This window comes from Gymnodraco acuticeps, unplaced genomic scaffold (assembly GCF_902827175.1).
Source record: "Gymnodraco acuticeps unplaced genomic scaffold, fGymAcu1.1, whole genome shotgun sequence".
Classification (NCBI taxonomy): domain Eukaryota; kingdom Metazoa; phylum Chordata; class Actinopteri; order Perciformes; family Bathydraconidae; genus Gymnodraco; species Gymnodraco acuticeps.
In genome coordinates this window covers 1,511,217-1,539,161 of record NW_022990700.1, presented here as the reverse complement: position 1 = coordinate 1,539,161, position 27,945 = coordinate 1,511,217, and the positions used below count along the sequence as shown (strand labels likewise).

The following is a 27,945-nucleotide window of genomic DNA, read 5'->3' as shown; positions in this document are numbered from 1 at the left end:
GTATTTGCTTTTTACACTACTGAATGGCCCCACATTTGTTATTTTTAGAAATGTTGTTTATAGACCTGACCTGTCAGAATGCGCCACACTGGAAAGACTACATTACCCACAGTCACACTCCTTCCTCTCAAGGGCACATGCGCAGTTGTTTGTTCTACTCTACACAGCTGTAGGAGAAAATGGCAGCACTCATGCTAGGACAGCAGGTAAGACATTCAATGATTTTGGTGATTTTAATCATGTTACAGTGGTTTTGACCGACTTGTTTATCATTTCAGTTGCACATCTTATTGTGTTGTATTCCCTTTGGAGACCAGGATGTAACTCTTAATGTGCAAAAAACCCACACGAGGCCTTTGCACTTGAATGACTGCTAATGTGTTAGCCTACCAGCTAGCTCAGATTAACGTAAACGGTACACTTGGTTCCTAAAGTTTAATCGGCTAATGTTCTGCTTTATCTGTGTTGACATCATTTATTTTTTATTTTCTAGGCCCGCCAGTTCAGCACGTCTGTCATCAGACAAAAACTGGTTAAGGTAAATATCGTCACACTGCAGGACGCTTGTTTAAAAATGATTAGAGTTCGCAGTTAATCTGTGTGTACATGTCTTTATAGGCTCCCATCACGGTCTACGGGGTGGAGGGCCGCTATGCCACTGCTCTGTTCTCGGCTGCCAGCAAGCAGAACATTCTGGACCAAGTGGAGCAGGAGCTGGGGAAAGTGTCTGTAAGTGAACAGTTAAGACCTTGAAGTACAGTTTTAAATTATGTAAAGGTGACGATGAGGAGGAGTGTTTTCTCAACGTTTTATCACAAGTTCATAATAATATAATTTTTGGTAATCAATTTACAGTACAATGTCCTCTGTATCAGACATAAGGATAATTATGGATTCATTTTCAGTTTTTGCTCATCCATGGTGTTTCAATTCAACATGCATTTCTATTATAGTACATTAATTTAGTGTCCTCTTGCTTTCTGCCATCTTGTTTTTCAGTCCCTGATCAAGGACCCCAAGGTTTCCAGTATTGTAATGAATCCTCATGTAAAGCGCAGCTTCAAGCAGAAGACCTTCCAGGATGGTCTTGCAAAGTCCAAGGTTTCCCCCATCACCTTCAACCTCATCAGTGAGTTACTGCCCTCAATACTGCTACAAGTTTTAGCATGGATTTATACTAATTAAAGATGAGTAAAACACAGGTATGTGAGTGTAAGGTCGTTACCATAAAAGAGTCCACCATCACACACCAGTTAGGATACAAATGCATAAAAAACGTTTCACAATTACAACATGCAAAAATATGAAAAAGTCATCTTAAATGCGCAGTGTTTTCAATGTTGAATATGTAAAAACATGTTTGCTTGCCTAGCCTCAACCATTTTAATTATTTATAGTTGGTGCTAGATTGAAATTCTACTAACTTGAGTGTGTTGGGTATACACACAAATGTTTCTGTTTTATCTAAAATAAGAAGTCACATGGGAATGAAAACCATCTTGTGCAGCAAAATAGAGTAGTAGAACATAATGTTTGTCTGACCTCCGTAGAGGTCAGAGACATACGTTAGCTTCTTGTGGTCTAATAATCTCTGGAAGTGTTTTTTGGAACAAGGCAGTCAAACGGTAATTGCCTAAACACTATTTATATTCTAAAGTTAGGTTAAAAAGGCTTTTCTACACTCTAGCTGAACTGAAGGCCATCCGTTGGTAATGCAGGGAAACGGACAGTATTGCATCTTCCTCAAATGTATCCTCCTTTTTGTTTTGCAGATGTGTTGGCTGATAATGGCCGTCTTACTATAACTGCTGACGTCATCGCTGCTTATGGCAAAATGATGAGTGCACACCGTGGAGAGGTGTCCTGCACCGTCACCACTGCACAGGTATAAAATGAGTTGACACGATATCTATCTGACTCCACATCCTTGTGGATTGGACTACACTGGTCACCTTAAACCGCAGTCATTATTCTGTATCAGTTACTTTTGCATCTGTTTACTGCAAATATGTTATACAATCAACCAAGTAACATTTGTCAATTTTCAGCCTTTGGATGCAGCTAGCCTTGCTGACCTGAAAGTAGCTCTAAAGGGCTTTCTTCAGAAGCATGAATCTATCAAGCTGGAAACAAAGGTATGTTGCAAAACATTCTGCAGTTGTCTTGACTCCAAGTTTATCTCATTTATTAAGCTTTTGGGCACATGGGATAACTTTTTTATTTTATTTAATTAAGAAATAAATACTTTTACATATATTCTATTAAAAAACTATAGGAGAAAAAGTTATATTCACATATCTAATATATGAAATGGAAGACATTTTAAAATAATCCTGTGAAATTCTTAGAGCACTGTTATCAATAGTCAAGGTTGACTGTTGCCCAAAACATTTTCCATGCCTAGAATTCAAGATTGGAAGCCTATCGGAACAAAAAAGCATTTTCCCTATCATACTAAATATAGTCTTAGGTCACAAATGCATTAATATAAGTAAAGCTAATTTAAAAAAATACTCTAACCTAACATTTTAAGTGTTGCATGTAATTTAAAACGTTGTCTCCTCTTCACAGCTGGATTCTACCATCCTTGGTGGCATGATCGTCAGTATCGGGGACAAATATGTGGACATGTCCACCAAAACAAAGATTCTGAAGCTCACCAAGCTCATCAAGGAAACTTAAGTCCTATGGACTTTCATACGTTTGGAGAAGACCATCGGGGGAAACGCTGAAATGTATATTGCTATCTGTCCTGGCACTGCATTTGCTCCATAAATCCAGTGTCTATACTTAAGTTGATATGGATGTTAATAAAACATACAAAAAGTGAAGGTGTGTCTCTGTTGTTGTAATTGTGGCACATGTACACTCTTAGTTCCTAATTACCAGCAATACTGAGTTAAAAACGTAATTGGATTAGAGTACTTGCACACTTTGAACAATGTAGCAGATGATGGTATTGCTGGAGTTGTGTACATTTTTATGTATTTGTTATAATGTAACTAAGGGCCCTTTGTTTAGTTACGCACGCTATTATGATGCGTCTTTGTTTAATCTGCCAGAACCACAATGGGGGATACCGATTTGCCTCTGCCGTTTCCGAATATGTGCGCATGCGTGGTCAGCGCATCCTGTTATATCAAAAAAATTATCCAGGCGAAAATGGCTGCTCCTCTCATCTAAACCTCTGCTTAAAGGATTAAATGGCCATGAAATAAACAGCAGAAATCGCAGCCCCGCTACAAGACAATACTCATGAATGCCAGGGCGTAGTTTGAGCAGCGTCTTCATAAACATGTTGTCGCTGACAGAAAAGGATAATGTATGCGTTCCGAAATTAACCCTTTCCATCTAACATTCACCAAACAAATGAGGTACGAACTATTTATTTTACGTTTTTAAAATAAACCAGGTATTGCATGCGGTAACATTTATTTTTCTGCGAGACTTGTTTGGCTTTATGCTAACTATAGTTGTAGTTTACCTCGCTTTGTCTTGACGTAAAATGTGTTTTGTTGCAACGCTAAAAGGCCTATTGGCTCCATCAAAAGTAAGCTACTAAAAATGCTTCTTTGGGTTTGTTTTTCTTGGTTCACATTTGCATGAGTAGCTTTTCCACCTAATGTTTGTATTTCTCTGCATTCCAACAGAAAATGATGCATCAAGTGACAAGCAGCAGCAGTGACTATTGTATGAGTGGGCTGGCAGAGGACTGTCATCCAGCCAGCCACTTTGATCTCTGTAGCACACAGTCCAACAAATTCTACCCATCTCAGACAACCCCTGGTTTGCAGCTGTCCCTTGCCGGCCTAGCCCCTTTGCCGCAGGGCATGCACAAAGCCATGATATGTCAAATGCAAGGCACCCAGAACGACTTCCACCCTCAGACAGTGAGGATCAGGAGCAGTGAGGCGGCGGGGCTGGATGGCTCTAAAAAGAAGAAGAGCATAGTTAAGTCGGGGAGGAGAGGGAGGCCATCAGGGACCACAAAGTCAGCAGGATATCGTACAAGTACTGGACGTCCACTCGGGACCACTAGAGCAGCTGGGTTCAAAACAAGCCCGGGAAGGCCCCTTGGTACCACCAAAGCAGCAGGATATAAGGTCAGCCCCGGACGGCCCCCCGGCAGCATCAAGAATCTAGCTCGGCTCAAGAGGCTGGACTTTGGTTGTGACGGCACCAAGAAACTTGACTTTATTAACTGCAGTGTTCCCAAGAAACTGGACTTCACTGGCTGTGATGTTCCACCTTTTCCATACAACCTGATGGAGAAAAGACCCCTCTGTGAGCCCATTTGCAAAATGGATGAATCCAGTGAATAGTTCTGCAGCCCTCTCTCCAGTGCTGGAAAATGTGCATGAGCAAGAAGATGCCGATGGGATCTCAAATGTTGGAGGAAATAACTTTTTGCCATTTAGAAATGGTTCTGACTGAGTGTTTGTACAGTGTTTGACATTGTCTTCATGGTATCATAATACATGAATCAATTACAAGTATGTTATTCCAGTTTGGCAGAGATGCATGTGAATGAATTAATCGCACTAATCAGTAAAGGCAAAACATGTATTTATCAGTCTGGTTAAAACCTTACTGAGAGTTAATCCTTTTTTTTCATCAAGCATTCTTGCCTTGAGTTGTTCTTTCTCTGCTTTAATGTTTTATGAACCAGTTCTTTGTGACGTTTTCTACATTTATAAAACTGCATTTTAGTACTTACTGCCTAACAAATATGCTTTTTCCTGTGCATACATATGTTCAAGTATATAGCTATCATTTATGTGGCGTCTAGTTCCATCTGTGTATTATGTTGTGATATTATCCTGCATCATACCTAAAATAGCAGCACTGCAATATATTTGTAATTGCTTGAACTGGTAAGACTCACTGCATAACGTTTTTTTGAACACAGTATTTGTTATTATTGCACTTTGTGAATAGTTTTATGTATTGTAACATCATCCCCAAACTGACTTTATAAGCACTTCCAGATTTACGTGTATGTTATGCTGTTTATTAGGGGGGGAAATGACTGAAAAACTGAAAAAAATGCTTTGTGGTTTGTGTAATAAATACTAATGTGTTGTATGTGAAACCAAAATAAAATACATTCTTTTCCACGTACCTACTCAATTTCCTGTAATATCGAAAGCATGTAATTCTCCCTGTGGACACAAGAGGGCCCGTATCCCCAGGCAATATAATCACCTTCTAATAAATCCTTTATTTACCTTCTGTGAAATCAAATGACGTCCTAGCTTTCTGATATCTACAGTCTTACAGTTAAGTGTTACACCGTGAGATATCCGAACTGGTAAATAACAGTGTGTAAACGCTAGACAGCTGACATATCAGGGTGGGTAAATAAGTTGCTTTCTCGAATTTGTTCAGTGTTTGGACTGGATCACTCAACAAAAATGTGTGAGATATGAGTGGCCTACCTATTTAAATCAACAGCCTTGATAGTATTTTTAAAAATCCGCACAGAGTTCCTGTGCTCTCAGGTCGGTAACCGGATGGTCTTTGTTTGATCTTCAAGGGCTGGCCCATTGTGCTTTCGTGTTTATGTGTCAATTCGATCTTCAATACACGGATCAAATTCTTACTGGTGTCAAGATGGAAGACGATCAGTGGGGTTTTTAATCGGCGCAAATTCAGTTTTTGTGCACGCTTACAGCCACATTGACTCCATTATTTTATTTTTCCTGAGCGCCTGGCGGCCTGTTTCCTCATGTCAGAGGACTCAGTGGAAAGGCAACATGGCGCACGGAGTTATGACCGGAGAGGCCGTGTTGCTGTTTGCGCAATGCAACCATTCTGTATTCTCCATGTCCTTGCGACACAGTCAGAAACACAGGCCTGTCAGTAGGGTTAAGCTCAGAAAACAATGAAAGACGCACAGAAATGGGTCACATATCCAAAAACAAGTAATTCATTACTGTTTATTATGCCATATAGCTATTATACACCATTAACTATGATACACTTCACCTGGATGCGCATGCACGTCAATTATTGTGTGCGTGCTTGATTTTAATTGTGCGAGCGTGCGTGTGTAGAGAGGGTGAGTGTCACGGCCCTGTGCAGACGGGGGGTTGGGTAGCAGTGCCGATTGGTTGCTACTCACCAACACAGTCAGTCTGGGCTTGTTTTAACATAACCGGGGGCACTTCGACAGCAGGCAAAAATCATGTAGTAAATAAGCTGTTGTTAAGTTTATGGACCGGTTATGGCACATTTTAATTTCGCTGTTGCAGCGTAATGGAGATTTACTTGTTATTTTGTATTTAGGTTACAGTTTTCAGGGGGCTGATGAAGTGCAGAGAATGAGAGCTGTGCCTTGGCCTACTGCTAGTGCTGCTGCAGCTGGGATTGTGCAGATACGCTTCCACAAACCGAGAAAAACACTCGCTTTGTGCCACATTATCAAACATCCGCTGTTGGTTTCACGTTGGCCGACCTCCAAATGGTGAGTTTCTCTCGTTTTTACACGTGTTGATAGTGTTGTGAACTTACTGCCGATCAGCCCTTTTTAGAGTTAATAGTAGCTTCCTCTGTCGGTGTGTGGCTGTAGCTTGTTTGTGTGAGCCACTCACTGTGATGGCTCAGTGTCACCACATCCACTACTAGCGCTCCTCCATTGACTGTACAATTCAGCGATCGCCATGACCCACAATCATCAGACAAAGCGGTACTATTTTCTAATAGTTTGTGAATGAAATGTGCGATAGGAGCGGGGCAGCGGATGTGTTCTGTGTTTTGTCTTGCAGTCCGACCGGCCTCTAGTATGGAGGCCATGCAAAGTCGGCTTATTACTCTGTGTGAGCGCGCACAGTTCATGGTAGCCTGTGCTACTTTATAGGTGTCTGTTTACCCGAAATGCTTGTCGCTCTATTTCCGCAATGATTTGATGTGCCTACCAGCTTTATTGTGTTTACAGTATACAAGTCTCATTTGTTACATATTGTAGTTACTGAGAAACTTAAGTGGCACATTTCCCCCGTCTAACCTGCTTTTTATTTATTTGACAGGATCTAGCCATGACAACATGAATCAGTCATACAGACCTGTTGTTAGGGTAGGCTCAGGGTTTGGCTCAGGCCAGCCTGAGCTGAGGCCCCGCAATGGTCTTGTAGGCACTTCCTATGGAAACCAATGCAGTGTGAGACGTGGATCAGACCAACTGCCAGCCGTGCAGCTGCCATCCTCCAGCATCAAACAGCCTGCTGTGCTGGGGTACACCCAGCCAGACCGATCCCACCGCTACAGCCCGCTGAAGAGGCTGCAGAACCTGAACACTGTGGTCAGCAGGCCGGACCTAGAGAGGGACCTCCAACCGAGGAACAACTTGCACTGTGCAAGCCCCATCAGTGATGATGATGATAATAGTGATGATGACGAATTTGAGGCACTGTCAGTGCAGCTGCCTTCTTCTCCAGGGATTGATGATACGGAGCCCTTTGAGACTATTCAGGATGTGAGCAGGAATGGCTTCTCCCCTCACAGTCCTGACAGCATGGAGCGATGTTCTCCCATTCCAAATGGCTACCTGCATTTCGAGTCCACACTGTTTGACAGCAGTGACATCAAGGAGGAGGAGGAGAGTGGTAGTGAGGACATGGCACCTTTTTACCACTCCCCAAAGCTGGGTCAGGACCAAACTGTGAGTGACAGTAGGGGCTCAGGGGTGGATAAAAGAACATACAAACCTACTGTCTTTAACCTCATGTCCAAAACTATATCTGAACTCAACCCTACTCTAAGCCCCAGTGCACTGCCGGAAATCACTATGAGGGATGGGTGGAGCTTGGGTGAGGAATCAGACAGTGATGTTGAACTTTCCTCTCCTGTTGACCATGGACTTATTTCACCAGCTGGCACCAACTCCAATGTGAGTCTGAAACACCTTGGATACTTTCCTTTACCGCTGTACAACAAAATCTACATTATGTTTTCAGAATTTAACTTGGTTATGTACTGTTAGGGAGAAAGAATGTCGATGCGTTGAAGTCATTATTTCATTGTGCCTGGACCACCTTTCACCAACAGCTGTGTACCAATGTCATCCTAAAAATACTTGTATTGATCGTTTAGAGATGAATTGTGCCGTGTGTAGGGAGGAAAAGTTTTACATTATGCACTCAAAACAACAGAGAAAAGTTTAAGTGCAACAGAAACATAAACTGTTTATTAGACAAGAATATATTTGAATACTTTGGGGATTTTTTCCGGTTTGCATACTATATCACAGTTTTCTGGATTATACATTAAAGTTTTTTTATTGTCTTGGTTAGTCCAACAGCCCAAAGAAAAAGCTTCTTTCTACCGCGAAATACGTGGAAGGGGACTTGGTGTGGGCCAAATTCAACAGGCGGCCCTGGTGGCCCTGCCAAATCACCTGTGACCAGGGCATCTGCACCAGGATGAAAGGTGAGTAAAGCTGCAGAGGAAATTTAATTTGAATATGGATTTCATAACCAAATAGTTTCCCACATCACAACCTTTACCTGATAGGTAACACCTTCCAAAGGAATTATACATTATATATGAGTTGATTAATAAGTTGACCACTTATATATTATTATGTTTTATTTTAGTTCCCAGTCCTCGTCCTTGTCTGATGTATTTCCTGGAGACGATTGGGGAGACTGAAGAGTCTGCCTGGGTCCCCGGGAGTGCCGTTCTTCCTTTTGAGGGAGGCCATCAGTTTGAAGGCCTACCTATGCTTAGACGGAGAGGGAAGCAGAAGGAGAAAGACTACAAGTATACGGTAAATTCAAGAAATTGGTTTCAAAATATCATATAATGTTATTGTGGACATTTGTTTTTTGTGGACTAATATTATTTCTGTTCTTGGCAGATACCCAAAAGTTTACTGACTGCCTGGAAAGTCAGTGTGACAGAAGCTGAGTCTCTTCTTTCAAATCGACAAAAGAATACTGAAAGCGTGCTTTCAATATCCGTCAATGGAGAGGAGCGTGTGCCCAGTCCATTTGCTACTGAAAAGACACAGGAGGCCCCTGCTGTCTCTGTGGATTCTGCTCAACCTCCATCAGCCAATATGACCAACAATAGCAATGAGCATGATCTCGTAAAAAACTCTGCTGCAGTTCAAAACAATAGGGGCAAAGCTTGTAAGAAGAAAAAGAAATGTTTGTCAGACATATTTGGCCATATAGTTGGTGGATCAAAGGAGTTATCTTCCATCACAAACACAGCGGATCCTTTTAATACAACAACTTGTGCACTGAAAGATGAGCCAAAGGACTCACCTTATGCAGATCTGGATTCAGTTCCAGTACTGCATCGTCCTAAACGCACAGCAGTGTCTCCTATAAAGGATGTACACAGATTGGTCAGGAAAGAACAGGGTTCCACAAAAGCTAAAACAAAGTTGAGTGAAAAAGTGAACCACTCGACATTAAGATCTAAAAACAAACAACCTGAACAGAGTTTGGGCAGCTGTAATGAACTGTTGTACAGTTCAAATGAAAAGCACTCTATGAATCTTCCTGCCAGCAGTCGTCTGATGACGAGGGCTCTGAAATCAGAGGAAGAGACAGATCTCAAAGATGCACTGGTCACAAACCAAATCTCAACAGGTGCTCATGCTGATGATTCTCTTGACAATATATCTACTGATGCAGCCATCCAAACTGAAAAGTTGGAATTACATAGCAAAGTATCATCCTCTGCAAATCACAGCTTTCCAAAAAGGCGTGCAAGGAAACCTGATAAGAAACAAATTCGTAATGGCTCATTAATGAGGTCTAAGTGTTTGGACTCAAGTGAACCCACTGTACAGCCTGTTGAGGTCAAGAAAGAAAACCCAGAACTGTCATTATCTACTTCCCCGTCCTCATCTCTGTCTCCAATGGACGCTTTCCAGGATGTCAAGGAACTAACATTTAAATCTCTTGTGAAGGAGGACAGCAGTGACTCGGAAGGGACTGCATTTCGGCCTGATTCCAATTATAAATTCAGTACCTTCCTAATGCTTCTGAAAGACATGCATGATACCAGAGAACAAGATGGTACACCCCTAGCTCTCCCTCCATCACCAGTCCTCATAAAGGAGGAACCTCTTGTAATCCCTACTTCTACAGGGGGTGACCAGCTGAAGAGTGATGGTTTCGCCTTAGGGGTAAAAACGGAGAATGGGAGGTCCAGGAAATCCATAAAAAATACAGTGGTGAAAACCAATAGGACTAAAGCTCTTATGACAGCTGACACCTACCATTGTGAGAGCTTTCCTGTTCTCTCTCAGACTGGGAACTCGGACAAGCAGCGTAGAAAACAAAGGTTACCTGCCAAACTGAAACTCGCCATACCTGGACTTTCTTCGGACCTGGCGGACTTGGCTTACGGCAGGGAGTTTGTTAGTGGCCACGCTGATTTAGCTAATCCTGGGTCCTGTCCTACTCTCACTACTGATGCCTTGGCCAGCTACCTCGATAAGAACTCAGGTTCCACAGTGGCTCCAAAGAAGCGCTGGCAGATGGTTATGGGGGCCGCTGAGAATAAGGGTGAAGTTATGAGTGAGGTATCTGCAGACCTGAATGGGTGTTACACCAGAGGAGCGTCACCAGATCTTGATCTGGGAGTTGAGAAGATGGCAGAAAGTGACTGGCACATCTCAGAGACAAGCAGCTCACCTGGTAAGAGACAAAATGCTGCTGTTAAATTTGTTCACTAAGATTATAAAATGCGTGTTTGAGTGTGTTGAGACAGTTTTTCTGAAAGGTTTTGCTTGATCTACTGTGTTTTGGATTGTACCTCGTTTGTATTTCTCTTTCGAAAAATGATTACATATTTAATTGTGTTTATTATGTATTTACGCAGGTAATTCGGAGAACAAGCGTCAACGTAAACCAACTAAAAGGCTCCTCGAGTCAACTGAGGAGTATGAACAAATATTTGCCCCAAAAAAGAAATCAAAGAAACACAGCTCAGAATCTTCCAAAACGGTAATGATCTTCCAAAACTCGTTCTTTTAAACAGCAACTGGTGTTACTGTGAAGCGTCTTTTTCACTTCATTCCTGAATTGTCTGTGTTCCAGAAAAACATAATCCAACAATATCCACACATGCAATCATTACAAATGTTCACTTACATAATTTTTCCATCATCATTTTTACTAGGTTATAGCAAATTCCTCTCTGAACATTTTAAAAATATAATTGGAACTTGATGGTTACTTTGCATGTGTGTACGCAGCAGGCATCAGGGATGACAGCACTGCATGATCCCAGCACCTCACCGGGAATAATTACCTCAGCGGTGTCTTCTGTTGAGCCCTCCGAGGCTCCGGCAGAGCTGGAAGGGAGTCCTTGTCAGGATGAACTTTCTCCTGTAGCGTCCCCTGCTTTTCCAACCACATCACAACACCTCCTCGATGCAGAGACAGCAGATGCAACTGATCTACCTCCTGAACTTGGTAAACAAGTTTAAGTGTGTCTTTTAACCGGATATCGTGTTTAATCGAAAATGTCTAATTTAAAATAGTAGAAGGAACAGTTCTTCCCCAGAGATGTTATTTTTACATTCAAGTTATACTGAGTTATTATTATTTATTTTTTCCTACTTTAGACATAGGGTCCCCGGTCCAAGAAAGAAAGCGGCCAAGGAAGCTTTCTCACAAGGTGCTGGACTGTACCATAGAAGAAGTGTCTGTTGCTCATACAAAGAAGAAGGTATGTGGAGATTCATTCGACAACTATTCCACTTAGTGTTTTGAACTAGAAATGTTAAATGAACCTTACAATCTTTTTTTAGGAGCCAAAGCAGCAAACTGGAGTTACCTCAGAAGCGAAAGAGTTTGTCAAGAAGACTCAGGTACTAACATTTAAAATCAATCACTGTCATTATTGGGTACAACCAAACAGTATGATGCTAAAAATATCTATTCTAAACATGATTACATCTCACATTGGATAGGTTGGATCTGTAAAGAGGGAGAAGCCTGTACCCGGCGCATCCTCAACCCCTGCTGCTGCCAGAAGACACTCGGAGAGCAAAGACCTCCCAGAAGTCCTCACTCCAAACAGGCCGTCCAGCCCTCGTGGATCCAAGACCCCAAAGCAGGAGGCTGAGGTGGAGGCCTGCAGCACTGTGGAGAAACAAACTGGAACACTAACTCCCAAATCTGAGGTGTGCATTTTCTATTGTTCCGCAAACAAGACATTGGTCATCCATTAAATCTGTAGCCTTGCAGAAGTGTAAAGCAGTGGTTCTCAACTGGTGGGTCGCGACCCAAAAGTGGGTCGTGGACCCGTTTCGAGTGGGTCGCGGATGTGTGAGTGAAGAAAAAAAATTGTTTAAAAAAACGCTTCTAACGCTGTGCATGCAGTAGGCGTTGAACTGGAAGTACCGGAGACCATAAACGGCTTTGAAAACTTCTGTCACGTAGTGATCTTCTTCTCAATAAAACATCTTTGCTGATGTTTTTTCGAGTCTTCTGGCCAATCAGAATCAAGATTGTTGCTGGAGAATAACTTTGCGGTAGAACTATTCTTTATACATCCATGGGTACAACTTCAGATACAAATGAACACGTAATGAAATATGACCCCCGGTTTGATGATTGACAGGTCACAGAACAATTGGAGCTATCTACCCTTACCCACAATTTAAAGTAAGTCACACAGACTCTCTCCTCTTTACTCTTCTCTCTGTGAGGAGCAGCAAGTTCAGCTTCAGAACAAAGTGAAAAACAAACAATGGCATAAAATATTATTAATATGTCGGGTAGTGATAGATTTACTTATTTTCTTCTCAGAGTACCAGAATGCGTAGTTTATATGTTAGTATTTCTAAAAATCTCCTGGGGGAGAATCCCCCCAGACCCCCCTGCTGGGGTTGAATTTTCAGCATGTGTGCTTTTTTATACAGTTCAGTTTTGATTCCATCAACTCATAAACCTTTTTTAAAAGCATACTTTAGTTCTGTGAAGGGATATAAGGGATATATGCACTGTACTTCACTTTAATTAATATTGTATGCTGAAAAGCGTATATATATTACAGCACGATTTTTTGTTGAATAGATTTGAGTGCTTCAAAATGTTGGGTCGTGATTTATTGACCAAGTAAAAAGTGGGTCCCGAGGCCTGACCAGTTGAGAACCACTGGTGTAAAGTATCTCCTATAGAGCTGCACTGAGTAGACTAATCTTTTAGTGCAGCAAGTGAAAAGTAACTTCTAACTATTTTATTAATTCATTGATCATTAATGTAGTTGGTCTTGCAAAAATTGCAGAAAATAATATTATGGCCCCTCAAATCTGGATATTTGCAGGGTTTTGTATCATATTTAAGTAAAATCTTTGGGTCGCGGACTGACCAAACAAGACATCCAAAGACATTTTCTTGGACTTTGATGAACTGGAATTATTTAAAGATTATTCCGTTATGCAAAAAATGGTTAGTTGCAGCCCTCATCTCTTCTTTCATCTGTTCAGGTGCTCTCTGTAAGCCTCTCTTCTCAAGTGGATGTCAAAGGGAAAATAGGAGCCACATCCTTAAAGGAGAATGTCTGTCAGGTGAGATAATCCACCAGAAACTCTATCTCTAGCGTTTTATGGCATGGCACATCATTTATTTGTAACGGGTAGATCGATAACATCTTATTGTGTGTGTTTGTGCAGGTGTGTGAGAGGACGGGAGACCTGCTGGTGTGTGACGGACACTGTTATGGAGCCTTTCACCCACAGTGTATTGGCCTGTCAGTGGCTCCCAAGGGAAAGTTCCTCTGTCGTGAATGCAAAGCTGGTACGTACACCTTGTGTCTGACAAACTGCCGAGTCTATGACTGCTCATAAAGTATCTGTCCTTACCCACACTTCAACAAATGTTAGTTATTGTTTTCTTTCCCTTTCAGGTGTCCACACCTGCTTTGTGTGTAAGGAGTCTGATAATGAAGTAAAGCGCTGCATGATAGCATTGTGTGGGAAGTTCTACCACACAGACTGCATAATGGCGTACTCTGCCACCCAGCAACACAACAAAACCTTCCGCTGCTCTCTACATGTGTGTCTGTCCTGCCACATCACCAACCCTCTCAACATCTGTAGCTCTAAAGGTAAGCTCAAATCACATATTTGAAGCAATGTTGATTTTAGTGCCAGATATGTCCTTATTGTCTGAACTAAGACCTGATGATCATAGATGTTGTTTCTTTTTGGAACTATGCCTTACGCTCCTCTATTAACTTGGCAAATATATACTGTATATACCTTGACTATTTATTACCAGTTTAGACAGTCCTGATCACCTTCTATAGTGTGTACTGTCCTGCAAAATGGATACATGTTTGTTTTTATGTCTTTTACCAAATTCTGAACTTGCTATCACTTTGTCAAATGTGTTGGCAAACATGTGTCAACTTGCTCTTTGTTCTTGTCTGTCAATCCTGGAACAAATTAATGACTTTGTTTTGAAGTTTTCTAAGATTTTCTGGTTACACAACACGATCTGAAGTTAGTTGCATGTAACCAGTTTGTTTGGATAAACCTTGAGCAGCTTTGCTAAACCTACTATTGAATGGCTTTGAGCTTTATGACTGGAGATATCAGGATTTGTTTAGGTGATTTGAATCTTTATGGGTGAATCACTGTCTGTAGCAATGAGCTGTGAGAGAGAGTGATGTACCTAACAAAGAGGCTGCAATTGATAAGTACCCCGAGATGCTTATATAACATCGTATAATAAGTACCTGATGCTGCACTGCTAACAGTGTGTTGCAATTACTATTACTGCAATTTGACCTGGCTCTATGTCTATATTAAGTGTTGCAAGAACACTATTTTGTCAGTTTATTGTTGCAAAACTTCCCTTAGATGTCTAAATACTTTAAGAACTTGAATATACAAAGGTGTATTTGTGTATGTGTACTGGTGTGTTATTGTGTTTTGATATTTGTAGTGAGTTGTGTTTTGTGACACTCAAATAGTTTATTTTAACTACGCTATACTGGTAAAAGCCAATTTAGGGACATGCGTTGCAAAAACTATAAACTCTCGGTGCAGCTTATCAGTTCCAAGCTCTTTAGTGGAACTACATTTGATTTCATCACCCTTATCAAATCAGGTTCAAGTGTGTATCGCTTAAGCTATCTTTGATCCTCTATATTTGTATTGTAGGTCGGTTGGCTCGCTGTGTTCGCTGTCCTGTGGCCTATCATGCCAATGACAACTGTATGGCAGCAGGCAGCTTGGTGCTTGCAAACAACAGCTTCCTCTGTCCAAACCACTTCACCCCCCGCAAGGGTTGCAAGAACCACGAACACATCAACGTCAGCTGGTGCTTTGTGTGCTCCGAGGGTAAGTCTGCTCCTGTTTTATGCTCATTTTAACCTGTCAACAGCTAAACTCCTGTGATCATGAATAAATTATAAGATGCATTTGTACCTACAACTATGTAAGTAAATGTTATCTGAATATGCATCTCCCAAACACCCTGTTTCAAATGTTAATAAAAAAACATAATAGTGGCTGATTTGGAGAATGCACTGTGCTCCAGAGCATATTCATGTCTATACCCAATATGTACCAATGTAATGCTCCCTCTTGGCAAAGTGCTAATTTTAAGGGTCTTTCATATTTTGAGTTTAATGAAATTGGCAGATAAGATCCAGTTATTGATCAGATTTATTTTTGGATGTTAAGCTTTACCTCCTTTTGTGAATAGATGGATGGTCTGATATTTATTTGCTTGTAATAGCTAACTTTTGTTTGATTTTCCAGGTTTGTTTTATATTGTTGTATATCAAATAATTCATACAGATGAGCTGTGAGCCCGGACACTGTGTGATGGCCACTAGTCATCACACATCATTTTGAACATTTTATGGACTTTATGGATAAAGCAAACAAACTGATAAAGCATATAACCTAATTGGTGTGTTTTGCTGTGATTGTGTAGGGGGCAGTCTGCTGTGCTGTGAGGCCTGTCCTGCTGCTTTTCATCAGGAATGTTTGAATATTGAGATGCCTCAGGGCAGCTGGTTCTGCAATGACTGCAAATCTGGAAAGAGGCCTCGTATTAAGGACATACTGTGGGTCAAATGGGGGCGTTACAGGTAAAGTCACAACATTGCCTGGCCTATACACACTGTAACGCTACAGATAAATGTACCCGTGTCTGCATTTCTGAAACCTGGTCTGACTCTTCAGGTGGTGGCCTGCAGAGGTCTGTCTGGCCAAAGATGTCCCGAGCAACATCTTAAGGATGAAACATGAGGTGGGAGAGTTTCCTGTGCAATTCTTTGGCTCCAAAGACTTTGTGTGGACGTACCAAGCCAGAGTCTTCCCCTACATGGAGGGTGACACTCAAAACATAGAGAAAATGGGAAAGGGCGCAGATGCAGTGTATAAAAATGGTATGTAATTGAGTCCAGTTTTGTTTTTGTGTCTAAATCTGCTTTTGACATTAACTAACGTATTCAGGATGTGTTTTATTAACAAAGGTCCTGTTTTGTCTTTTAGCGCTGAATATTGCAGCGGAGCGCTTCAAAGAGCTCCAGGCAGAGAAGGAGATGAAGCAACTTCAGGAGGACAGAAAGAACGACAAGAAACCTCCTCCGTACCGGCACATTAAGGTACTGTCATCAACCCTGATTTGTGCTTTTTTGCCTAGACTAAAACGCTGTTCAATGAGATGAACTGTGAAAAATGAACACCCCTGTGTCTGTCTCTCAGGTGAACAAGCTAATTGGGAAGGTGCAGGTCATTACTGCCGACCTATCAGAGATCCCACGTTGCAACTGTAAGGCGTCGGACGAGAACCCGTGCGGCATCGACTCGGAGTGCATTAACCGCATGCTGATGTACGAGTGCCACCCTCAGGTGTGTGTGGCAGGGGAGCGCTGTCAGAACCAGACCTTCACAATGCGCCAGTACACACCCGTGGACATTTTCAGGACACTGGGGTGCGGCTGGGGATTGGTCGGTGAATCGGACATCAAAAAGGTATGTTGGAAAAATGTAGATAGGCCATGGTCAAAACTATTTTTTTTTGGTTATTATCACATCATTATTTTATTTGCATTTCTTCCCTTTTTATTTGTTTTCACCTATTTTTCATTAATGAATGTATAATTTAATTTTTGATATCACTAATGTTATCTCTTTTATATAAATTGTGTTTATTTCTCTTTATTTTTGTTTATTTATGATGACTTTATATTTATTATCAATATTCCTATCTTACCATGTAAAGGGGTATTTAGCTAATGACACTTGGTTAAATAACCCTTGGGGAAATGGGCTATGACACTAAACAACTGAACTGCTGTTCCATGCAAGCCTTGAAACTTTAAATAAACGAAACGATAAAAAAAAAAAAAAAGAAGAAATAAAATAATTGCAAAATGCACGACTATGATATTTGCGTATCTCTCTACGTTTTTAATACTCTCTTTCTCATTATTTTTCTGGTGCTTCTCAGGGAGCCTTTGTGAGTGAATACGTCGGAGAGGTGATCGATGAAGAAGAGTGTAGAGCCAGGATCAAACACGCCCAGGAGAACGACATCTGTAACTTCTACATGCTAACACTGGACAAGGTGATCAAATACACAAGCAACTTACTTACTTAGCAACACACTCAAGTTAAAGTAGACGTCCGATGCAAACCTGTTTTTTATTTTTTATTCTAGGACCGGATCATTGATGCGGGGCCCAAAGGGAACAAGGCTCGCTTCATGAACCACAGTTGCCAGCCAAACTGTGAGACTCAGAAGTGGACTGTGAATGGAGATACCAGGGTCGGGTTGTTTGCTCTACAAGACATCCCACAAGGTCTGAGTGACAGCCTACTTTCATTTTGCTCTTTTGTGTTGTGTAGGATTACAAATGCAGATTATTTGATACATTTACAAGAATCAAAGATGTAATAAACTATGTACTTTAGGTGTGGAGCTGAAATTCAACTACAACCTGGAGTGTCTTGGCAATGGGAAAACTGCCTGTAAATGTGGAGCATCAAATTGCAGCGGTTTCCTAGGTGTCCGTCCTAAGGTAAACATTTTTAGGAAACACTTTCAACCACCAGGGACACATTTTAGACATGTGAAATGAGCTGCCGTTATAACCTCTGTTTTCCTTGTTCAGAACCAGCCATCAGCGGAGAAACTGAAACTAAAGGAAGGTAAAAGGAAGAAGAAGACCAAGCAAGAGGTGACCAAGGAGAGGGAGGACGAGTGCTTCAGCTGTGGGGACGGGGGACAGATAGTGTCCTGTAAGAAGCCGGGCTGCCCCAAGGTCTATCACGCAGACTGTCTCAACCTGGCCAAGAGGCCTGCAGGCAAGTAGCGGGGAGGGGACGAAGAGCGTACCGAGTGTAGGACTGAAGGAAAACCTTTTAATATAATATATTTAGTATTAAGTATAATCTGAACTTTTTCGTACCTAAATGCAGATTATAGACTAGATTTGATCGAAATTAAATATTTTCAGTTTGTTTATAAACGGATATAATAACATAAACATTTTCCTTTTTTGGTTATAATACTGTAGTATAGACAAATGTAGGTGGCGGTGGGAGTCAAAAATATACATTATCTAGGGGTATAACGATTCTCAAAATCAATGTTAGTATTTTTCAACACTTTCTTTTTAGTGTTTTCTCAGGCGATTCATTAAAGAAAAATGTATTGGTTTTATTGAATAAACTGCAATACAACTAATTAACAATAAGCTAGAATAATTTTGTAAATTAACTTAATAAAAAGGCCAAGCCAACAAATTGCTTACTATAGGCCTTTGTCCTTGTTGAACAGTTTCAATACCGCTACGCCCCTATTCCTTCTACACTCGGTAATGACAGTGATCTTTTCCCCAGGGCGATGGGAGTGTCCATGGCACCAGTGTGACGTCTGTGGTAAAGAGGCCGCCTCGTTCTGTGAGATGTGCCCCAGTTCTTACTGTAAGGAGCATCGTGAAGGCATGCTCTTCATCTCCAAGTTGGATGGCAAGCTGTCCTGCAGTGAACATGACCCCTGTGGGCCTGACCCCCTGGAGCCGGGGGAGATTCGTGAATATGTGCCCACCTTGAGGCCCGGGGCCACGGCTGTGCCTGGCACCGTGGGCGCAGACTCAGGGGGAGATAGTTCTGCTCCCATGACCTCCTCTGAGGGTCCGGCCACATCGCCTGGGCCTCCTCCACGTCTCTACATCAACACAAAAACTGCTACCTCCAGCTTCGTCCCCTCCAGCAGGCCGCACAGCACAGACAGGACTGAAGGGAAAGGGTTTTCCACTCCTACCTCCTCCAAGGACGAGAGGGAGGACGGTGAGGTGGAGGACGGGGAGGTGTGTGGGCTAGAGTTGGAGGAGGTGGACGATGATGATGATGATGATGATGAAGAAGAAGAAGAAGAAGAAGAGGAAGCAGAAGCAGAGGAAGCAGGGGAGGAAGATGATGACATGGAGGAGATGGAGATTGTTCAAGACGAGGAGGATGAGCAGCACTTTGGAGGTGGTCCTCTGGAGGAAGGCGATGACGAAGAGGAGGACGAAGGAGGCGATGTGTATGACACATGGGGGGATTATGTGGATGAAGAAGCTGATAATGATGGGGAGGTGGAGGGGGAGGAGTGGGGGAGAGTTGAAGATGATGACAAATGACACCCACACTCTCAAAAGACCCTCAAAGGACAACAAAACTTCGTAAAAGACTGAGAGTTTGATATTTTGGTACCTACTTTGGTGCTGCGTTGCCTTCTCGTCCCCAGACTGCTGGACTCACAGTGGGGGGGTGTACTGGTGCTACGGTTCGAAGATTGACTCCGTCTCTTTATACTCTGCCGATACGTTTCTTTGTGTCTGGTGCTGTTCTGTTCTTTTGTTTGTTCTCCACATTGTTTACATTTGTTCTGCCTTTTTTTTATGTTTGGAGTATTAAGAAAAAGGTGAGAAGTTTCCCTCGACCAAACTGTCATCATAATGGCATCTTCTGTTGTTACTGTCTTAACCTTGTTTTTCTAATTACAAGAGTGATCAAAATAGTGCTCTCACTGGTCCATGTTACAGTTAGGCAGAGCAATGTCTGCCTGGTGCTTCTGAGGAATGCAAAAATAAACCCACTGGAGTCTCGAAGACTTTAGATGATTCTTCTCACTACAAAAACAGCCTGTTCCTTTTGTGATTTACTGTTTTTATATTAACAGGTGCTCAGGATTTAAGTCACACAGAAATACAGTGAGGTAATTGAATGTTGCCATCTCCACTTAGATAATACAATCAAAATACATGATCGCTTGGTATCTAGTATTATGTTCCTCACATATAGCAATACAAATCCTTTCTTAGAGTCAAGTCAATCAATTAAAAGGCTTTAAATAAGTCAGCGTTATGCATCATGCCATATTTTGTATGTTTTATTAATGAGCAAACAATGTCAGCATTCAGGAGATGGGAAGCATAAAATAAATGTTCTTCTAAAAAATATTTTTCAACTGAATAACAAAACACAAAAAAAACACACAATATACCTGTTAATAATCTGATTACATCCACTAATTCAGGAATATGCAAAACACAAGCAGTGACGGGTGGCGCAGTGGTCTGTGCGTTTGATCATCAGATCAAGGGGACACTTCACCCGAATTTGCTCCTGTGGGTATTGTCCACAGTAGATGACCATTACATGTATGTATGATCTGTATGTGTAATGTGTATTTGTAAAACGTTTTGAGAGTAATTGATAAAGCGCTATAATAAATATAAGGATTATTATTATTATTATTAAATGTATTTTAAACGTTAATTCAACAAATACTAGTAACCACATAATAATAAATAAAATAAAATAACTAATAATGCACTTTATCTGTATAGTAGCCTACTTAAAATAGGCCAGGTTCAAATGTGTAGCCCATTGGTTTTGTAGCTTTTGTTAGTTGTTTCAAGGTTTGTATAACAATGGAGGTAAAATCATACAATAGTTGCTGCATCTCTGAACGTTAGTCTAGTTATTTGCAATTGTTATGAGGTGTTAAAAATATGATTGGATTAACAGCTTTAGATTGAAATGGCTTTATTTGAATATTTGAACAAAACAGAATTCATTTCTAAAATAGATCATAGTTGTTTTTTATTCTTCTCAGTCTCGCAGTTACACACTCCGGTACAGTAGGTGGCGCCATGCACCTTTACACGTTGGTTTGCAGCCCGCCATAAATCAAGAGAAGAACAAGAGAGGACGTGACGTAGCTGCAGTTGACGTAAAATGGCCACCATCGTGTGTTAGTCAAAACATAACGAAGGATCGCAAACAGACACAGAAAATCCCATTTTACGGAGAAATATCATCCACTTGGTGTTTATTGTGTCCTAACAAGGTAAGCAAGTTATTGATTAAATTCAATAATTAAATATAAACAATCTCCTTCACTCTCAAGTCACTCATCCGGTAAACTAAGGTTAGCTAACGTGAGAGGGATAGCTTCGGTTTAACTTGTATTATTGTGGACAACATTCAATCACTGGGGCTTCATGACAACAAAGGGAAGTATATTAGTAAGATATTCAAATATGTACACAGATATGTATCTAATAAACCCCTCGCTGTGTCACACGGCTGTACTAAAGCAAGATGTGGAAGAAATACTCAGATATTATTCTTCAGTAGAACTACCAGAGTTCAGTTTAGGAGTACTCTGTTACATGTAAAAGTCCTGCAATCAAACATGTTAATCCTGAACAAGTGCAAAAGTATTAGCATAAAAATGTACCAAAAGTAAAGTGCAGATTGACGATTTTTCAGAATAATATGTATGATATTTTTTGATTATAATTATTGATGCATTAAAGTGTTTATCAAAGCTGGTAAAGGTGCAGCTAGTTTGAATGACTTTGTATGCTGCACGTTAGCTGTTGAATTTACTCTTGGTGTAACTAAAGTATTTTTTAAGAGTTGATTATATTTCTCACCATAAATGCAAATCTGCAAGTAACTAAAGGTAATACATAGATGTAGTGGAATAAAGTACACTATTTACCTCTGAATTGTAGTAGGACAACAAAACAACACATTTAAATACTTGAATAAAGTCCCTCAACATTTTACTTAAATACAGTACTTGAGTAATGTACTTAGTTAATTACTGAAGCTTTATATGTCTGTTGGCAGGTTCAGCCATGGATGAGGAGGCGACGGTTGGTGTGAACCCGGAGGGGCTCGTGGCCCTGGATGAGCCCAAGAAGATGACCCGTGAGGACTGGAGGAAGAAGAAGGAGCTGGAGGAGCAGAGGAAGCTGGGAAATGCTCCGGCTGAGGTGGACGAGGAGGGAAAGTAAGTTCATGTCTGCCCAGAGAGAGGGTCCTCAGCAGAGGTGGAAGAAGTATTCTGATTATTTACACGAGTAAAAATACTCTAGTGTAAAAATACTCAAAGTCCTGCATTCAAAATATTACTGAAGTAAAAGTACAAATGTATTGGAATCAAAATATACTTTAAGTACCAAAAGCAAAAATACTCATGGCTAGAATGGCCAATTTAAGCCCCCACATATATTATATTAGAATTATGTATTGTGTCCATCACTTCAATGTTGCACTTGATAAAAGTTGAGTTTATTTAAATCGCTTTATACTCTACTGGTTAGCTTAACCTATAGTTATATATCATGGTTGATTTATATTTTGTACTGAAAAATCTAAATCTGTAAAATAAATATAGTGAGTAAAGGTCTAATGGGGAATTATCACCATTTCTCAAAAGAGCACTCAGTGATTTAGAACTGAACTTCCATTAAGTTCAGGAACTTGTGACTTAAAAAAACAAACATTGTTCAACAACTGACTTAACTCCCTAAAACCCTGGATACTACTTTTCATGACCTATCTATTTATGTGGTTCAGAAACATGATCACGTGGTATGAAGCACAAACGGAACAGATCACACAAAGTGAAAATGCAATGGCTTAATTATATTAATGTTGCATAAACAGAGCTAGGACATTCTTTAAAAGAGCACCTAGTTTACAGATAACTTTTGTTTATTTCATTTGATTTACCATTGATTTAAACATAGGTCTGCAGTTTGACTTATTTACGATACTACTGTTGTAATTGGACTAACCTGTGCTGCTTCCTTCTTTTCCAGGGACATCAATCCTCACATCCCGCAGTATATTTCATCGGTGCCATGGTACATCGACCCGTCCAAAAGGCCCACACTCAAGCATCAGAGACCACAGGAAGAAATTGCGGTGCAATTCTCAACCATTGGAGAGTGGTACAAGAGAGGAGTGAACAATGTAAGGGTTAATCAATCAGCTACTTTCATGTAGTCGTTACAAATGAACTTGAAAGGTGAAAGCATCCTTTTCTTTTGTCTTCCAAACAGTTGTCTGTCACCACAAAGTTTCGTAAGGGATCTTGTGAAAACTGTGGTGCCATGACACACAAGAAGAAGGAGTGCTTGGAGGTAAAATGGATAAAGCAATCTTGAATCTTCCACTAATTATAATCATTCACATTAATATAATTATATCTGTCATAAATAACCTCTGACCTTCATCCTTGTCTCATTAGCGACCCAGAAAAGTTGGGGCAAAGTTTACAGGCACTAGCATAGCTCCAGATGAACACAGTCAGGTAGAGCTGGACTTGGACTATGACGGGAAGCGAGATCGCTGGAACGGGTATAACCCTGAGGACCACCATCGCATCGTGGAAGAGTACGCCAAAGTAGATGTGGTAAGCAGTCTAGTGGTGAATCAAGCTTCAAGTGTTAACCTTTGTGTCACCATAGTCATTCTAGCTGAGTTGTCTGCTTCCTGTTTACCACTGGGATCTCACTTTGTATTTCATTCTGCTTCACAGGCCAAAAGGACCCTGAAGGCCCAGAAGCTTCAGGATGAGTTGGCCTCTGGTAAACTGGACCAAGGTGTAAGTGAGCGGTCAAGATAGCAGTAGCAATGTTGTTGTCTAATGTAAAGCGATAAAAGGCAATCTCTTGTCTAGAAGACTAACTTTCTTTTTCTTTGAATAATTTCTCTGCAGCAGCGGGAACACGACAGTGAGGATGAGGATGAAGATAAATATGCAGATGACATCGACATGCCTGGTCAGAACTTTGACTCCAAGAGAAGAATCACTGTCAGGAACCTGCGTATCAGAGAAGACACAGCTAAAGTACGGAAAGCATCTGGAGACTCAGGCCAACTGCATCTGCTGAACTACTGTGATACCTCTGAGGTCAACTGTTGCAACTGTTTATGTAACTCAGAGACAACCACTAATATCAACTTCTCATGTCTGTTTCTTGCAGTATTTGAGGAATTTGGATCCAGATTCAGCATATTATGATCCAAAGACTCGAGCTATGAGAGAGAACCCATACTCCAACACCGGCATGAACCCTGACGAGTAAGTTGTCGCTACTGTATTTCCAAATAGGTAAAAAATTTGAATTGTTTTATATTGATGACAATTTTTGAAATGTTTTTTGTCTGACAGGGTTGGGTATGCTGGAGACAACTTTGCTCGTTACAGTGGGGCCACCATCAACATGGCTCAAACACAATGTAAGTCCCCAATTCCACTCTAAGATCTGTGATTTGTCTGATATTGCAAAAACAGAGTTGACTTCTGAGGAGATAACATTAACCCCCAGCTAGCAGACGGAGCTCAATTAAAACATGATTTGGGGGGGATTTCTTACCCCTCCCCCTCAAAGCATATCCACTCTTCTGATATGACACGGAGATATGAGATGGGACACAAAGGGAATCGGGGCCTTTTTTTGTAGATAGTTGAAATAGAGTTTTAGGAAGAACTTTAAAATGGCATTATAATTTTGTTATGAAAATAAAGATACTGGAAATATATATCATAATAATATATTATAAATGCTAGTTACAGAAGCATATACATTCAAAATTAGCAAAAATGTTTATATTCTAGCAGCAGATCTGTGCACACTTCAACATTTTGTATTTTTTTTAATCACATATAAGTATAACAATATTCATATAATCCCATGCCTTATATCATGCAGACCTAATCCCTTAAACCCTAACGATAAGATAGACATACAAATGACATTTCCTCTCCCACTTGTAGCTGTTGTCTGTACTGTACCTCGTAAATAACTGAAAATGCTTCATCTTGTGACAGTGTTTGCCTGGGAGGCCTATGAGAGGGGCTCGGAGGTGCATCTGCAGGCCGACCCCACCAAGCTGGAGCTGCTCCACAAGTCCTTCAAGGTCAAGAAGGAGGACTTCAAGGAAAAACAGAGGGACAGCATTCTAGAGAAGGTAAGAGGTCAACCCTCAGCCAACATTTACGGTAGTTGAATTCCTCCAGATTGGAGACTTCACTGCTGATGTTTCTGCGTTTATGTGCGACTCTCAGTACGGAGGTGAAGAGCACTTGGATGCCCCGCCACGGGAGCTGCTCTTGGCCCAGACGGAAGACTACGTGGAGTACTCTCGTCACGGGGCAGTGCTGAAGGGGCAGGACAAGGCCGTGGCTCGCTCCAAGTATGAGGAGGACGTGGTCATCAACAACCACAATGTAAGGACAGCCGAACACACCGGAGAAACGTCCCGCTGAGTTGTATCACATTTTGTTGTATTCTAAAATCGTTCTCCTGTCTTTAGTGTATTTGGGGCTCCTTCTGGAACGACGGCTACTGGGGATACAAGTGCTGTCACTCCATGGTCAAGATGAGTTACTGCACAGGAGATGCTGGACTTAGAGTGGTAAGGAGATCAAGTGTCCGAAGGCTCTGTGGGATTCACACATCAGTTTTTATAACTGTAGCTCTGTGACTTATTTTGTGTTTTAACTTTTTTCATAACCTGAAGAACCACACAGACTGTGTTCCATTTGAGGAGGGACTGATGGATGACGAGGATGAAGAACCGCCCAAGACTCTGCTGGAAGTAAGTGGCGCTGAGACGCGTTTATGTTCATTTTGCCGCCTTAATTGTGTCATTTGGGGGTTTGTACAAAGGTTTGGAATTACTTTTTGTTTTCAAACTTAGGGATGTGCTTGAAATATATATGAAATATGTAATCCTTAAAAAAATGCCTTATTCCCAAATGTATCTCGTTTTTTACAGTTATATAGTTGTTTTATTTTGTATACTCACCATTTTGATTGCTTTGATTAGAAATGAATTAAACTCATGATCAAAACATACCGTCAAATGCAAAACGTATATTAACCACTAAGATATCTTTAAAATGTTCAGTATACATTTAATAGCTTCCGATATAGAGAAATCATGTAAACTATACATTTCTTAATTGCTTTAATACTAACAATTAAGATGTGATGGAAAGCGTGTGTGAATCTTATTGTTGTACCTTTTAAGAGTACTTTAATGTATTCTTAAAAAGCTCTACCACCCCTGGATTAGTAAGTTAACCGTGTCCATGTCTCCAGATGCATCGAGATAAGATGATGAAAGAAAAGAAGAAGAAAAAGAAGAGCAAGAAGAACAAGAAGCACAACTCTGACGGCAGCGATTCAGATGACGCAGAAAAGAAAAAGGAGAAGCTGAAGAAGGTGAAATATTTCATCTTTCAGATTGCCAAAATGTTGTTCTGTGTTCGTCTCAGGTTTTGCTGATTTCCCTCCAACTTGTTTCTTCCTCCCAGGCACTAGAAGCAGAGGACAAGCGGGTGAAGCACATCGAGGCGATCATGCAGGTGGAGGAGAGGAAGAGGCCGTACAACAGCTTGCAGGAAGTGAAGGCGCCCACTGAGGAGGAGATGGAGGCCTTCCGCATGAAGCGCTGCCGGGAGGATGATCCCATGGCTTCCTTCCTCAGCCAGTGACCTGCTGACTCACCCAAACTCTTCCAAGGACTCTCACCAGAGCTGCTGCTCGGTCAAAAATACTCCAAAAGTTCAGCAAATGTTTGGTTACAAACTCGACAAAACGTGTACAGTAATGTGTTCATTTCTTTTTGGAATACTTTTGTTTTTGAGGCCACAGGTTGACAGACCATAGGACAATACTGATATATGCTTAAGTTCCATGTGAGAGAATGTAAGTGCTGTTTTTAGATGACCGAGCCTCCCTCATGTCTCAATAGTAGCACATCCAACTACTTTTTATTCGGATTATTGCATAATTTTTATAATAAAATGTATGTTTGCCTGAATTCTTGTGTGAACAGTTTTTTTATTTGTTATGCATATTGGCCAACATCATTGCAATATGAAATGTAGCTCATGTCTTCAGTGGTTCTTAATGATGGATAATAATTCAATTAAAATGTTTTTCGACCGATTCTAACAAATTCTCTTTGGACATGCAAAGAGTAGAGCTTTTACAGCAGCATGTGGAGTATGTGCATTTTACACTACCACATAAATATTGGAATTAGATTGAATGCACAACTTTTGAGATCACTATCTTTTATTATTGATTTGTTCCCAAATGTAATTGTATTCCTTTTATTAGTTAACAACTACATTGAACAACAACTACTAGATTACAGCATGTGCAGGTTTTCGAGAACTCTTTTTTTTTTGGTGTCCACATGTTTTTGTGTGATCATTCTTTTAGTTGTGTTTCCCAAAAACCAGCAGTCATGTTATTTATGTTCCCATGGCTCCAGTTAAAGGTCTCTAAACAAGGCACTGCCTCGCCCAGCAGCTGGGATATTGTATTGACCTTTTAGATCTGTACCACATCTGTAAACACATCTGGTCACATCATTACGTTTTATACACTTCTATACCGCAGACCATCTTGTTGTTCTGTTGGATTTTGCACTTGAACATCTTGTTAGGGAGTTATATTTAAAACGCACACAGTTGTAACTTTATCAAAATTGTAAACAGTATAACAAACCTTAAATGCTTTGTTCTAAACATGTCTGTTATATAACATCATTTTTCCCCAGAGTTTGACTGAACAAGCGATGCGTCACCACTTCAGCTCTGCACCCCTGCTGCACTGATTGGAGTTTAATGACGTCAC

General features: G+C 40.9%; 4 protein-coding genes across 8 annotated transcripts; all 4 read left to right on the top strand.

Moving 5' to 3' along the window:
• Positions 1 to 30: 30 nt before the first annotated feature.
• Positions 31 to 2,831, top strand: atp5po (ATP synthase peripheral stalk subunit OSCP). The gene is made up of 7 exons (XM_034231143.1): positions 31 to 206; positions 494 to 538; positions 619 to 729; positions 1,000 to 1,129; positions 1,773 to 1,885; positions 2,049 to 2,135; positions 2,572 to 2,831. The coding sequence occupies exons 1-7, from the start codon at positions 180 to 182 to the stop codon at positions 2,680 to 2,682; spliced, it is 624 nt and encodes a 207-aa protein (XP_034087034.1). The 5' UTR covers positions 31 to 179; the 3' UTR covers positions 2,683 to 2,831.
• Positions 2,832 to 3,138: 307 nt separating this feature from the next.
• On the top strand, positions 3,139 to 5,121 carry si:ch1073-44g3.1 (UPF0461 protein C5orf24 homolog). The gene is made up of 2 exons (XM_034231079.1): positions 3,139 to 3,374; positions 3,651 to 5,121. Exon 2 carries the CDS (start codon positions 3,654 to 3,656, stop codon positions 4,320 to 4,322), a length of 669 nt encoding a protein of 222 aa, XP_034086970.1. The 5' UTR covers positions 3,139 to 3,374; positions 3,651 to 3,653; the 3' UTR covers positions 4,323 to 5,121.
• A 698-nt stretch (positions 5,122 to 5,819) lies between these two features.
• On the top strand, positions 5,820 to 20,121 carry nsd1a (nuclear receptor binding SET domain protein 1a). Of its 5 annotated transcripts, none has more exons than XM_034231145.1 (24): positions 5,820 to 5,924; positions 6,289 to 6,466; positions 7,029 to 7,888; positions 8,292 to 8,427; positions 8,595 to 8,767; positions 8,858 to 10,655; positions 10,840 to 10,964; positions 11,216 to 11,435; positions 11,588 to 11,691; positions 11,774 to 11,833; positions 11,936 to 12,148; positions 13,457 to 13,537; positions 13,643 to 13,766; positions 13,876 to 14,076; positions 15,137 to 15,316; positions 15,918 to 16,074; positions 16,169 to 16,374; positions 16,481 to 16,593; positions 16,694 to 16,963; positions 17,442 to 17,558; positions 17,652 to 17,793; positions 17,906 to 18,012; positions 18,106 to 18,298; positions 18,836 to 19,620. In XM_034231145.1, exons 3-24 carry the CDS (start codon positions 7,046 to 7,048, stop codon positions 19,618 to 19,620), a joined length of 6,348 nt encoding a protein of 2,115 aa, XP_034087036.1. In that variant the 5' UTR covers positions 5,820 to 5,924; positions 6,289 to 6,466; positions 7,029 to 7,045. The 5 variants fall into 5 exon arrangements, with proteins under 5 accessions (XP_034087036.1, XP_034087035.1, XP_034087040.1 ...); XM_034231144.1 differs by lacking the exon at positions 5,820 to 5,924 and adding an exon at positions 6,096 to 6,192; XM_034231149.1 differs by lacking the exon at positions 5,820 to 5,924 and having other exon boundaries at positions 6,106 to 6,466; positions 11,219 to 11,435; positions 18,836 to 20,121.
• A 1,055-nt stretch (positions 20,122 to 21,176) lies between these two features.
• slu7 (SLU7 homolog, splicing factor) lies at positions 21,177 to 27,121 on the top strand. The gene is made up of 15 exons (XM_034231115.1): positions 21,177 to 21,335; positions 22,127 to 22,289; positions 23,104 to 23,257; positions 23,347 to 23,427; positions 23,535 to 23,699; positions 23,826 to 23,891; positions 24,006 to 24,137; positions 24,274 to 24,371; positions 24,462 to 24,529; positions 25,122 to 25,261; positions 25,359 to 25,520; positions 25,607 to 25,708; positions 25,814 to 25,891; positions 26,398 to 26,520; positions 26,613 to 27,121. The coding sequence occupies exons 2-15, from the start codon at positions 22,135 to 22,137 to the stop codon at positions 26,790 to 26,792; spliced, it is 1,704 nt and encodes a 567-aa protein (XP_034087006.1). The 5' UTR covers positions 21,177 to 21,335; positions 22,127 to 22,134; the 3' UTR covers positions 26,793 to 27,121.
• Positions 27,122 to 27,945: the final 824 nt, after the last annotated feature.

Bases quoted from the DNA above. Each gene is read 5' to 3' on its own strand.
- nsd1a (XM_034231147.1), top strand. From the start codon at position 7,046: ATGAATCAGTCATACAGACCTGTTGTTAGGGTAGGCTCAGGGTTTGGC. The intron at 11,692-11,773 runs GTATGTGGAGAT...ATCTTTTTTTAG, and splicing joins TTGCTCATACAAAGAAGAAG to GAGCCAAAGCAGCAAACTGG. The intron at 17,559-17,651 runs GTGATCAAATAC...TTTTTATTCTAG, and splicing joins ACATGCTAACACTGGACAAG to GACCGGATCATTGATGCGGG.
- atp5po (XM_034231143.1), top strand. From the start codon at position 180: ATGGCAGCACTCATGCTAGGACAGCAG. The intron at 1,130-1,772 runs GTGAGTTACTGC...TTTGTTTTGCAG, and splicing joins CATCACCTTCAACCTCATCA to ATGTGTTGGCTGATAATGGC. The intron at 2,136-2,571 runs GTATGTTGCAAA...TCCTCTTCACAG, and splicing joins CTATCAAGCTGGAAACAAAG to CTGGATTCTACCATCCTTGG.
- slu7 (XM_034231115.1), top strand. From the start codon at position 22,135: ATGGATGAGGAGGCGACGGTTGGTGTGAACCCGGAGGGGCTCGTGGCC. The intron at 23,428-23,534 runs GTAAAATGGATA...TTGTCTCATTAG, and splicing joins AGAAGAAGGAGTGCTTGGAG to CGACCCAGAAAAGTTGGGGC. The intron at 25,521-25,606 runs GTAAGGACAGCC...TCCTGTCTTTAG, and splicing joins TGGTCATCAACAACCACAAT to TGTATTTGGGGCTCCTTCTG.
- si:ch1073-44g3.1 (XM_034231079.1), top strand. From the start codon at position 3,654: ATGATGCATCAAGTGACAAGCAGCAGCAGTGACTATTGTATGAGTGGG.